The sequence below is a fragment of the Gobius niger genome (genome assembly GCF_951799975.1).
Source record: "Gobius niger genome assembly, chromosome: 10".
In the NCBI taxonomy this organism is placed as follows: Eukaryota; Metazoa; Chordata; class Actinopteri; order Gobiiformes; family Gobiidae; genus Gobius; species Gobius niger.
In genome coordinates this window covers 6,701,114-6,714,722 of record NC_136861.1, presented here as the reverse complement: position 1 = coordinate 6,714,722, position 13,609 = coordinate 6,701,114, and the positions used below count along the sequence as shown (strand labels likewise).

Here is a 13,609-nt window from a genome sequence, read left to right as displayed (position 1 = left end):
CATAAATAACGGAGAATGCTAACATGACGCTACATGCTAATGCTAACGTTAGCTACAACTGCCGTTTCTACTGAACAATCTGCTGTGAAATAACATCCATATGGACCCGATTTACACTTGACTTTATTTGTATGTGATAAATATGTTTATATTTAGCCAGAAAATGGAAAATGGAAAAATTGTGTTTCCCAAAAGATTCTATTTTCCCCCTCGGCAAAGCCACGCCCCCTTATATGACGAGATGCCGTCTGTATTTTTTTTTTAACAAAAAAGTTGCACAGTGCATCTTTAAATCTGACTTGCTGATACTTGGAAAAAGAAGCCACCAAATGCAACAACTCTGATAGTGACCTGCACAGTGAAAGAAAAATGAAAAAAAACTTTTATACTTAGCACCATCATGAAGTAATATACTGCATAATATTGCATTTTGCTCTTGTGACCAAGGTTACTTTTATATACTGCTCTGATCGTGAGAGAGAGCAATAGCAAAGCAAAGAGGGTTAAAGGAGACATATGACGCTTTATTCAACTACGTTACATATTTTAGCTTTGGTATTTTTTGCAGTATAACCTAACATAGGGATGCACAATATATTGCTTAAAAATATCGTATCGTGCAAAATCACTAATGTCCATTTGACCTAGACTGACACATTTTTTGAAAACTATAGCTAAGTGTTTTTCTATATGTATTAACAAATTCCTATTAAGATGTACTTATGTGTCATTTGCATAATATGTCTCCTTTAACAAGCTTGTTTGTGATTGGTTGTTTAGGCGGAAGGGGTCGGGGGCTTCTTCCTGACGATCCTCCTGTTTGGTCGGGGGTTAGCCACAGGGTTAGCCGCCGGGTTAGCCGCCGGGTTAGCGGGGCTGGCGTTGGCCTGGCTCTGCTGGCTCTGCTGCACCTTGATCTCGTCGATGAAGGTCTCCGCGGCGGTGAACTTCTCCGTCAGGTCGCCCAGATGAGCCTTCAGAGCGTTGAACTCTTTGTACAGGTCGTCCAGAGCCTCGGACAGCGGCTGGATCCTGGATGAGAAAAAGAACATTTAGCATAACTGCGCGGTCAAGCCGAACGGACAAGATCCCACATATGAGCAGAGATAACACTTGTTTGTAAAGAACAGGAAAAGCCTATAGTCTGGCTGGAAAGGCTGAGGCCCTCCCTGAGGAGATGCTCTGGGATTGAGGTCAACAGGGGCTGTGTCTGGGCAGCTCTGCACCAAGACTTCTGCCTCTGGAAACTGAATCGTTAAGCTACTGACAGGAAGTGACATAGATACAGGTGAGGTTCCATAGCAGTTTGACTCACTTATTTCCCATTGACATAACACGGCAACATTGGGCTTTTTTGTGTGTGTATAATCTTAAATATAATTGATTAATTAATTGCGCACAACTTCAAATCATAACAATGCTGCCCAAGTAGTGACTTCCTGTTTCGATCCAGCACACCAAAATAAAAGCACCATCTTATTCATTAGTTCAGCAGTTCATCAATTCAACTTTCTTTCTGCCTATTATCAGACAAAACACTTAAAATGTGTGTATTTAACTATATATTCATGTATTTTTTGTAAGTGCCTGCTGAACTAATCAATGAGACGAGCTGTGTGCTTTTATTTTGGCGTGCTGGATCGAAACAGGAAGTCACGTCTTGGGCGGCGTTGTTATGATTTGAAGTCAATTGTGTTACTATGTTTTAGTAAAAATGGTGTCTAATGTGGCACTTTGAGCTACTTTGCTCTATTGCTGGGTTGCAGGCGCTAGAATATGATGATTTCATCGGACCTAACAGGAGGTGGGAGCCAGTTTTGCCTATTAACAGCATTACACTTTCACAAGTCGTAGCTAAAAAGAAAATACATGAATTAAAAAAATATCATTAATATCAGTCACTGCACTGCAAAAAGTCATTAACTAGATCAGATAAACATCTCAATTTGAGCATAATAATCCAACTAGTTAAGAAGTTCTTGGGCATTTGTCCGAGATTATTTCACTTGTTCTGAGATGTTTCTGACTCGTTTCAATACATTTCGTCCTTATTTCAGGTCATTTTCTTTGCCAATGGGGTAAGAAAATTGGTCTTATCTCATTGGCAATTTTACTTTTTTATTTCAAGCGAGATTTACATTAGAACTGGTCTGAAATGTCCTCAAACAAGCAAAGTAAACTTGGTCCGATCAGGAAAAGTGTCTAAATGAGTGAAAAGCGCTCAAAACAAGAAACATTTCCGCAATTCAAGTCATTTAAGCCAATGCTTGATATTCACATTTTGCAGTGTGGGTCCATGATCTCTCTATACAAGACCAAAAATTTCCTCAAAAAACAAATAATTTTTCCTCTATATAATAGTATAGGCCTTTAGAACGCTGTGATGTCACCTGCAGCCCAGCAATAACTGAGTTGTGTATCAAAGTATTGCAACATAGTTTCCAAGGCAATTTGCATACATTTTGTTCCAGCTCTATGATTTACGTCTCATACAAAAGCCAGTCATTAAAAAAGGAGATCCCCTTGAGATTATGAGTCCTTATTTTGTAAGTGTTTGATTGGACCAGAGCCGTTACCATGTGAACTTCCCGTCAAACCTATAGTAAACATAGGTTTGATTCCTATGTTTACTATAGGAATCAAACCTATAGTAAACAAGTTTGTAGCTGGCACTCACATCTGCCCCAAAGACTACGGTTAAAAACCAGCTTTGAGCTAAAACTTCCACATTTACAGCATGTTGAATAATGTGCATTGTCCCTGCTCTAATAAATATATTAAAATAAACCTGTGACCGTCTGGCTGTGAGGAAGCTGCTAAACACTGTATCATAAAAGTCTAAATATTTACCTCCATCGGGAACCATACGGGACTGAAGAGCAGGGTGTGTCTCAGAGCTGCAGTTTATTTGACTTCGCTCTTAATGTGTTTCTGTGGAGACTGTTTCTATTTAAACTCGGAAAATGAAGTCTGTGAAAACACCGCGCTGTGAACCCGCAGTTATTTCCAGTCCAAGCTGTAAAACGACAACACCAGGGTTTTACTCTGGGCACAACTTTGGATAAAAGCTGGGTCTTTTCCTTGTCACTAATCACCACAGGACTAAAGTCGGACTAAAGTGGGACCAAACCAAGTCTAAACCCAGTCCAGACTCGATGACCTGACCTGGCGTAGTCGGGCAGGAGGCTCTGGTGGTCGTTCAGCAGCAGACTCTTCATCTGACTCATGATGTCGAACTTCCAGTTGTCCAGGACCTCGGTCAGGTTGGCCACGCCCCGAATATTCACCTTATCAGCTGTGGAGACATTTCAGTCTCACATATAACTACAGCACGTTCTTAAGCAGTCATCTGTACTGGGTTGATCTGTTGCAGATGTTTTGGCAGATTAGTGCGGTGTAAGAAATTCCTTTGCATTTGTTTTTAGGAGAGGTTTTAAAGGTCTGCCTCACACATGTCAACTAAACATATAGGTAGAAGTTAGATTTATTTTAGGACAAAAAATAAAAAATGAATTCGGTAACACAGGCTTGAAAAGCGCAATACAAGAGCCAGCCATTATCATTATTATTAATTATTAATCAATTGCATTGCATATGTTTTGACCAAACACTCTCCTGTATCAAAGCTCTTGTATTAACTACACATTGTAAACCGGGGTCTCCAATCTTTGTACTGTACATGATGAGGTACTTTTATAGCACAAAAGCGACAGAGAGCGGCTACTAATGCATCAAAGAGGTTTAATGATGCTATTCAACAAAAGTGACTTTAATTTGTCCTTATACTCTACTTTATAAACCTCCCATAGAATTATGAAACTGTGTGTCGCCCCTTGTTTTTAAACCAAGACGACAGAATGAACTGCCTGGACGACTGAGAATCTGCCCGGTTTAGTTGTGTGACACTCACAGCCGTCTCTGTAGTTCCACTCGTCCGTGTTGGAGGTGGAGGTGGAAGCGGAGGTCCTGGTCCTGGTTCCTCCGTTGCCACGCCTCTGAGCCGTCACCACGGCAACCAGCAGCAGCATCAGCCCAAGGGTCAGTCTGGACGCCATCTTTAACCCCAAACCTGAGAGCGAGGAGAGAAGGCGGTGTTTTCAGTCGGTGTCGGAGAATGTTCTGATGTCACAAATCCACATCAGCAAATCGGCACTAAAGGCTGTAGTGATGGAGGAAAAACACAAAACATGTTTTTGTGTAACGTATGTTCAGTTGTGTAACAGAAGTGACTTCCTGTTTCAATCCAGCACGCCAAAATAAAAGCACACAGCTCGTCTCATTGATTAGTTCAGCAGGTACTTGCAACATTGCAAGAATATAGTTAAATACACACATTTGAAGTGTTTTGTGTGTTCATAGTTTGGCAGGGAAGACTCTACTCATGAACTGCTGAACTAATGCATAAGATGGTGCTTTTTTTTTGGTGTGCTGGATCGAAACAGGAAGTCACTTCTTGGGCTGCATTGTTATGATTTTGAAGTTATGCACAGAGTCAATTATATTGTCACTTGCAATACAAAACATGCTCCGAATGACCAGCTCGACACAGAAAATGCTTTTTTGGCAGCGGGTGATCAAAGAATGGATTTCAATGAAGGCCCATAACCCATAGAAATAAAAAAGGAGTTCAATCCTTAGGTATGCAGACATTTAGCGAATAGGCTAGTCCAGGAGACTTTTGAGAGTCCATTAGCCGGCTCAGTGTATTAGCATTAGCCTCAAACATCAACATAACAAATTATTAACAATCCAGATGTTTTTCAGCTGTTGTAAACCCTCGACCACATTTAGGTCAAAGCTTCATTCGAAATCCGTAATGAAAATACAGACCTTCTGGGGTTTTAGTTTAGACACAAATTAGCGTATAAAAGTGTCCTCTGAGCTAAATGGTGTCCAATAAGGAAGTGAAGCCAAAAACATCACAAAACCGGCCAAACTATGGATGCAAGTTGGCCATTTTATACTCACTACTGCCACCTCAGGTCATATGTGTAACTGCAGCTTCTATATTAAGCTCGTGCATGACGGCACTTCGGACCCACAGTAACAACTTTTTGTAGGATTTTAGAGGCAGTTGTGGTGAACAGGTCAGAGCTCATTCTACACATTAGGACAAAGCTGGAACATGTAGGGGGAGGAATATAATTTTGACATTTTTAAACTCTGTATAGTCCCTTTAAGTATAATATATGTGCACTTCAAGACATGTATCTAATATTTCTCCGTTTCCTTCATATTGTTCAGCCACTTCACGTCCTCCTTCCCCGCCTTCATAAATCTCCTCTTTGGCCTCACTCCCGTCTGCTGTTGATACAAACACCTTTTATTGAAATTTTGACGGATTGGTTAGCCCTCGTTCGCCCGCTTTGATTATCCCAGAAGAAAAAAAAAATCAATACAGGCATCGACACGTCGTCAAGTTCGGCCAAACACGCCGTAAATTACGCTTTGGCTCGTGCAGCGAAACCAGCCTCAGCGTCACATAATGAGAGGAGTCAAACTGCCCTGAAGGTGCGTTTTTATGCACGCTCTGAAAACATTCTCTTACACAGAAGATGTTTCTGACAAGTCTCAATGTGTATTTCTTTGTTTTTGTTGGGACAGTGAAGACATTTACACCATTTCAATCGAAGTCATGTGTCACTTCCCCCACAGACAGATGGGAAATAATGATTTTCTTCAAACGTGATAAACTGGTGACATCCATGGAGTGACTGCGGCCCTTTTCATGCTGCAAACCAGGGCTGTACAAAATTGAAAATATGCAATATGCGATACGGGTGTGTGCAATATTCGTTATATATTCGAAACAATATTATTCCGATATTTTACTGAAATGTTCTGGAAATAAGTACATTTGAACTGGGGATGGGCAGATCGATACTGCAGTATCAATATATATCGATACCAAACGGCTACTTTTTAAGTATCAAAATTGGGCAAAAAGTATCGATACTCATTTGCATATGTAAAAAGAAGGCGTGGCAGCAATTTTAAACATAAAAGGACGATTTACATCTTTGTTCTGAGCCAAAACAGTCAAAAATTCTGTTTGTCATTAAAGTATTCATTTATTTAATTATACATTAACATTGTTTAATTAACAAGTTGAAGTAATATCATTTTAATTTGCCTATTTATTGTATAAAATAACCAGTTTTAGTAATGCATATTGATTGAAATACATTCACCCATGTAAAATGACCAGTATCGGCATCGAGAAAAATGACCCTAAAAGCATCAATATTCCAAACAACGTGGTATCGGCCATCCCTGATTTGAGCAACTCATTTTAAGAAATCTGTCATGAGGCAAGTTTTTCCACTTAAATTAAGAAAAAAGATCTCATTGCAAAATAAAAAAAAATCTTAATTTCCTTGAAATAAAGTTTTTTTCTTAATTTAAGTGTACGAACTTGCCTCACGCACAGATTTTAAATTGGTTTATCAAGTCAAAGACAAACAACATTACTTTTTTCAAGAGATGTTTTTTTACAGCCGTCTCTTGTCTATATTCTGTTCAGTTTAAATGTGAAACATAAAGGCCTGTCTCACCGGCCTGGAGACCAGTAGGAGACTCGAGATGCCGCTGGTCAAGGATATGCCTCCGAGACGTCCCCTGGATTTATTCATTTATTTATCAGGGACGACACAATCAACATAGTTACAATTCATGTTTGCAGCTGATGCGATGCATGAAGAGCTTTGAGCTCGTGCTAATTCACAGCTCACGTCCCTGTTTGGGTCTTTCTACACAATTTACAATAATAAAATACATGAGTACAACATTTGTATAAACTTTGTCGCAGACATTTATACTGTTTACGCTCACACCGACACTCACACAGACTCAGGGCTGTTTACAAACGGTACAGCTTTGGTTTGTTTTCAGCCAAGACTTAACCCCAGAAGTGAACCTTTTAAACTCAGATCTGGTTTTAAGTTCGGGGGGTAATGAGTTCCACAGCTTTGATGGTGCGATGGTCGCGGATTTACGGACATTCAATAGTGTTTGAATATTGTCACAGCTGCTCGAGACCACAGACTTCTTCTCTGAGCGGCTTTTCGACAGGACCAGACCGGAACGGTTTACGGGTGTTTCCGTAGCCAAAAGTGAACCACTAGTCTGCATCCATTCAAGTTAGCTTCTCATCACAAGTTTGTCCATCTCTGGAGATAGCCTAAATGCCTAATAATAAGACATAATAAGCCTACTCGTTTTGGGCATTATTGTATTTTCTTTTCTTTCTTCTCAATAATTGTTATCCTGGCTTGCTTTAAAAAAGGACTGCTTAAATAAAGACTTGCCAGTGCTGGTATAGGCTTAGAAGAAACAAATGAAGGCAGGTTCTATTAGAGTCTACTTTATGAATTAGTTTTAGAAAACATTTGCGCATATTTATTTTGTTTTGCTGTTGACAAATGTGAAAGACATATTATAGACTAATTACATTTTCTTTTTGGTAGATAAATGCTCTGCCTCACCTAATGGCCATATTTGCAGATACAAAGTTGATTTGAAGCAGGACTAAAGCACAGTGATAGGCTGTGGTTGTTACCTCCTACCTCACCAACAGATCTCAATTCATATCCATCAACAACTGCACGTCTCACTCCATACCTGTCAACCATGGAGTCCCTCAGGGCTCGGTGCTTGGTCCCCTTCTGTTTATCCTGTACATGCTTCCCCTTGGACTTCTCATTCACAATCATGGACTACACTTCCACAGTTACGCAGACGACACACAACTCTACCTCAGCACCAGATCCATCACTCCTGCCACAGTATCCACCATCACAAACTCCTCCCAAAACTTCAACCTCTCCGTCGATGGCCACACAGTAACCACCTCTCCCCAGATCCGAAATCTTGGTTTCATTTTCGACCCCACACTCACTTTCAAGCCCCACATCCGTCAGATCACCAAAACTGCCTTTTTCCACCTCCGTAACATTGCTCGCCTCCGCCCCACCCTCTCCACATCTGCTGCTGAAACTTTGATCCACGCATTTATTACATCAAGACTCGACTACTGCAATAGCCTCCTGTACGGTCTCCCCTCCTCTGATTTACAAAAGCTACAATATGTCCAAAACTCTGCCGCCCGCCCGCCTCCTCACCCACACCTGCTCCAGAGACCACAGCACCCCCGTCCTCCAACAGCTTTACTGGCTCCCCGTACAACAGCGCATCCACTACAAAGTTCTGCTCATCACCTACAAAGCCCTCAACAACCTGGCCCCTTCACACCTCACAGACCTCCTACAACGCCACCGCCCATCCCGTCGCCTCCGCTCTGCCGACTTAAACCTCCTCAAACCCATCACCAAATCAAAGCACCCAACCCTGGGGGACCGAGCCTTCGCCATTGCCGTCCCCACCCTCTGGAACTCACTCCCCCTCCACATCAGAAACTCAGACTCACTGGCCACTTACAAAAAACTGCTCAAAACCCACCTGTTTCAGCTCACTTACAACCAACAATAGCTCTGCCATCTTTGTTTGTCTGTCTCACTTGTAAAGCGTCTTTGTGTCTCCTGAAAAGCGCTATATAAGACCTATGTATTATTATTATTATTATTATTATTATTATTGCCTTTTACATGCATGTAAATGACCTTGGCCACTCCCATAAGGACCCAGCTCACTTTACCATAAAGACACTTGATACTCCCTAAATGAGCCGGCCTCAAGTGAACTGAACTGGTCCGGTCCTATAGAAAGGGGGCTTTGGAGACTCTGAAATTATTCGTTTTCACTGAGACTACCTGGAGACTCGCCTTATCTCAAGGGGACGTCCCCATGACCAGCGGCAACTCGAGTCTCCACCTTTGATCTCCAGCAAAAATTAATAAATCCGAACAGCCTATTACGAACAGCCTTGAGGCTCCCAGATCTGAGCTGTCAGTCTGAGGTGAAACGGCGTCTGCGGAGGTTTTGTTCTGATTAACGACGTGTGAGCGGATGTGTCCCGAGGCGTGGCAGATACAGGAGCGCGGTTCAACATGATCACGACGAAACAGGCCTGAACACAGCCGCAGGCCCCCGCTGACAGAACACGGACATAATGCGCAGAAATATTTGTAAAGAGGGGGAAAAGGTTACATAACAAGCCCGCACAAATGTGAAGGTTATGTGATCTATGTTATGAAATCAAGATGCAGTAGGGCTGGGTGTGGCCATAACCTGGACCCACAATCACCCAAATATGGCTTAGAATTGTACAATGTGATGTAAAATATTGTCTTGATGTTGAATAAGCATTAAATAATCAAGAAAAGCTGAAATGTGGATTAAAAACAACCCGATAACAAAATGCAGAGGACACATTTCCCCATGGGGACAATAAAGTTCACCTTAAACTTAAATATAGGTTTCAATGTTCATCAGACACTAGGATTAGAGATGTTGAAATCTTTCTAGCTTTACATGTCTTAGCTTCCATCTGCAGGCCGTCCTCAGAAAGGTCAAAAGGTAAAACGATTTCAACTCTTATCCTAAATGAACACTGAAAGTTTTACTGGCAACACAAGTGGACACAATGAAAGTTTCTAGGCTTAAATTTAGGGGCTAGATCGAAAGACCCAGACTTCCATTAAGATTCCATCACATTCTTGGTCTGTTTAGAGTAATATTGTCGATATTGTTGTTGTTTTTACCAGGATTTATCTAACATACTTTCTATCGACTGCTTAAAGATGCTGTTTTCATTTTGTTAAACTGTTACAAATGATGTGAAAATCTCGCCTTGCATCGTTCTCATCAACCCAATCTCATCTCTGGTATCGTCTTGTGGTGTTTGTTTCCGGGCTCACCCCCGTGACAACACTAGTACAAGTGTATCCAGACAGATTCTGATGGATTTTTAATGAAACAAATGCAAGAATTAGCATTTTTCATTTCTTCAGTTTCGCAAACATTCCATCAAACAGAGCAAGTTTCAATATTCAAAAGAAAACTGGACACAACAGGGGACTTTTGTGCAAGACTCCTGCTGAATGTGATTTAGACCAGAATGTTTTCATTAAACAAACTTTTGCAGTACCAATAACTCACCATTGTTACATTAAATATCAATTTGAATCCAAGTTAATGCTTTAGTGACATTTAAGGCCTTCATTTTCCATATTAATGACTTGGAATGTTTTTAATGCCCTGCAGAAACCCTGCACATGCAGCTGAACCAATGCTGAGAAAAATACTTCAAAAACAATGTAAAGTTCTGTCATTTAAAAAGGCACATTTTAACGGAGGTGGAAATAAAGTAAAAGTATACTTAAAGTGTCAATTGTGAGTATATTACTGAAACAAATGTAAAGAATACTATTTACTTTACTACATTTTACAACAGGGTTTTGTATTTTCGACTCACTACATTTTTAAACTGGATTAAACAGGAAAGTCAGAAACCACTAGAGCCTCATTTAAACTTCTCTGATTGAACAGATTAGCCCAAGTTTAAACCCAAAGCAGATCTACTCCAGGACTAAACATTAAAATTGACTCATGCATACAGTAAATGTAGTATTTTAACTAACTTGTAAAATGTGAATGCAAATTTGAATGCACTTCTCCCAACAAGACATTTTAAGTGACAAACTTTGTCCAGAAAACTGCAAACACTTAAAAAAGCAGCTCGTACCTGTGAGTGGAGCTCCTCTGCTGTTTCCTCCTAAAGCCCCGAACACAAACAAGTGAAGAAAAAGTCTGTCGGCTCAGAGCAGCCTCCTCCAGCCTCTCCCCCGTCAGCCGAGCGGGCCCCGCGCTCCGTGGTTAAGGGCCCGGGGCCAAGATCCGGATTCAGGACAAGTTTCCTCTGGTCTGACCACTGCAATGTCCCGAGTCCTGCTAAAACCAGAGGGTTTTCCAAGGCTTTAAAAACAGCAGAGGAATGGTATAACTGAGGCAAAAAAAAAACATTCTCATTTATTTTTTATCACGTTTGAAATTGTAAAAGACATGAGTAGAAACATCTGTAGGAAGCTCACAGAAAGTTAACAAAACCATGGCCTGATGAATCCACTTTGAGCGCAGAATAGTGCATAACGAGTCATGGTAGTGGGCACAGCTTAGCAGAGGGGGTGAGGTTTATTATAGAAATCATTGTTTTACTCTTTGTGGACGTTTTCTGGTTGATCGGCATTTTTAACGCACACCAGTAAAGTCAAGTCCAAATCGGGCCTTTACAGTCCAGGAGCCAGACCGTCTCATAACTTTCCTACCTTTTTGTAACTATTATTGTTCATTAGATTAAAGCTCAGGCTGTTACGAGTAATGCTGCCTTCACGTGCTCTGGTAAAGCGCTTTTGTGTCATAGCAATGTGAACCACAAAAATCCTCACCGAAGTCGTCTACGAACCGCTGAACTACTGCTTTGTATCTGCTTTGATTGAAAAAAAAAAACATAAACTTTGGCCTTTTTTTTTTATAAGACGACAAGTGTGGAAAAATAATCAGCTAATACACATAAAAACATATTATTGCTGCTTTGTTTTGTTGAAAGGTCAAAGGGTTATCTCATCAAGAACTCTGGCATCAAAATGATCACCCAGTTCCCCAGTGGAAAATACGAGATGAGGTTGCGTTCGTGTGCAATTTTCAACTCGGCAAGTGGTATTTATCATAATTACGAGAGCAAATGAAGGCAGCAATCATACCTTTTGTATTAGGCCACCGTTTTTATATCTTGAGATATGTTCGTACCTCAGCTTATACGAGTTGATGTGTACCTGTTTGGTCTTGTGTGTGCGCTCTGTCGCATTTTTCCGCTCCCAGCAAAGGTATAGCTCAAAACTAGGGTGAGTTAGAAGCTACCAAGCTGCTCCACGTTATCCATTCAAATACAGTTACATGCAGGGGCGGACTGGGACTAAAAAATGGCCCTGGACTCTGACTCTGACCTAATTTTTATTGCGCAATTGCTGTGTCACAAATTAACCACAGAGCTGTTAAACAAATAGAATAGAGAATGATTTTTTTTTTTGCTGCTTCGTTGTGCAATTGCAAGGCCGGGGAGCAGCACCCCCTTACAGGCTGATGGCCCTCAAGCCAGCAGCCCTTCTGTGCTCCTCCAGAATGGACCTATGGCCAGTCCGCCCCTGGTTACATGAGCCTTTACAGGATCCAATTGTAGTTACCCAAAAGCAGATAAAAAGGGGCACTATATTGTGAGGCGTAATAACACCTGGAGTACTTTGATGATATTACAGCGCGGATGTCGCTCCAGGTGTGTAAAGGCTCACATAACTGTATTTAAATAGGGAAAACGTGGAACAGCTTGGTAGCTTCTAACTCACCCCAGTTTGGAGCTATACCTTTGCTGGGAGAGGCTAAATGCTAACAACATTTGACTGACAAAGACCAGTTAGTTATACATCGGCTCGTATAAGCTAAGGCAAGAACATCTCAATATGTAAAAGCGGTGGCCCATTCCTTTAACGCACTTTTTGGGGCCAAGCGTCAGACATAATGTTGTCAGTCCGTAAATATGTATGCTGTTGTCACATACTGTCCAATGAAATCTGGTATAAAATAATCTTGTCTTCATGATGAAGAATGCGGTAATATAACATTACAGGAGTTTGTTTCTGCTTTCAAAGATCAAACCATTTATTTGTTCAAAAATAAAAAAATCATCTTAACAAAATCTTCTTTGCAAACTTTACAACAGTTACATGGAATTACTGTCTCAATGGTAAATTAGGAAACTTCTCACTAGCTTTAAAGTAAAATCTTAAAACAGACCCCTTGCTATAACAGAAATTAAGATCCAAACCCAGGAAATGAGGCATGGGATTCTCCATTCAATTGTCCTGTATGATTTATGAGAACAGTCCATGGGAAATGTATTTTCTTCCACGCCGAAAATAAAATCCAGGGGCAAAACCTCTCAAACGTCACTTTCTTCAACCCCAGTGATGCTCATCATGTGTGACTTAACAGAGGGGTTTAGGAAGGATATATACAACAAAAATCAGTACTTTTAACGGATAGTTACCAGAGGTTCTACGTTGGATTTTGCCCCAGTGCCGGACGTTGACTCTGCTGTACTGTAATAGTCAAAACAAAACAACAAAAATACCACTTCGTTCCATGGATTCTTTAACTTGGTAATGCATCAAAAAAGTAAAAAAAAAAAAAAAAATCAGTTCTTCACAAATTAGGTTATTATTTGTACTTCAACTGTGGAAAATGGACCTTCATGTGACTTTTTAGACTGGTACTTTGGGTAAAGGCCTTGTCACACATTGAACAAATGAAGGGTTTTTCCCCAGTGTGGGTCCTCATGTGAACTTTCAGGTTATCTTTACGCAAAGACTTGTAATCACAGTGTGGACAGCTGAAAGGTTCCACAACACGAGTACGACCTTGTTGTGACCTAAAGGCTCCTGTACTGCTGAGAGGATTCACTCCAGTGTGGACCATCATGTGTTTTTCTACATATCCTTTCAGCAGGTCATCGCTAAATTCAGCATAAGGCGTTTCCCCAGAGAAACACGGGCCGTTTCGCTCATACATTGGTTCAGGTGCTGTTACTTCCATTCCACTTGGAGCAGGAAGGTTGTCTGAGCTTTGGTTATCAGACAAAAACGCCTCGAACGCAGGGTTT

The 13,609-nt window shown here is 40.9% G+C and overlaps 1 protein-coding gene across 1 annotated transcript; it reads right to left on the bottom strand.

Moving 5' to 3' along the window:
* Window positions 1–748: 748 nt before the first annotated feature.
* LOC306969012 (uncharacterized protein) lies at window positions 749–4,077 on the bottom strand. The gene is made up of 3 exons (XM_079564621.1): window positions 3,911–4,077; window positions 3,166–3,295; window positions 749–1,032 (listed from the first exon to the last, which is right to left on the bottom strand). Exons 1-3 carry the CDS (start codon window positions 4,053–4,055, stop codon window positions 777–779), a joined length of 531 nt encoding a protein of 176 aa, XP_079420747.1. The 5' UTR covers window positions 4,056–4,077; the 3' UTR covers window positions 749–776.
* Between the last annotated feature and the right edge of the window lie 9,532 nt (window positions 4,078–13,609).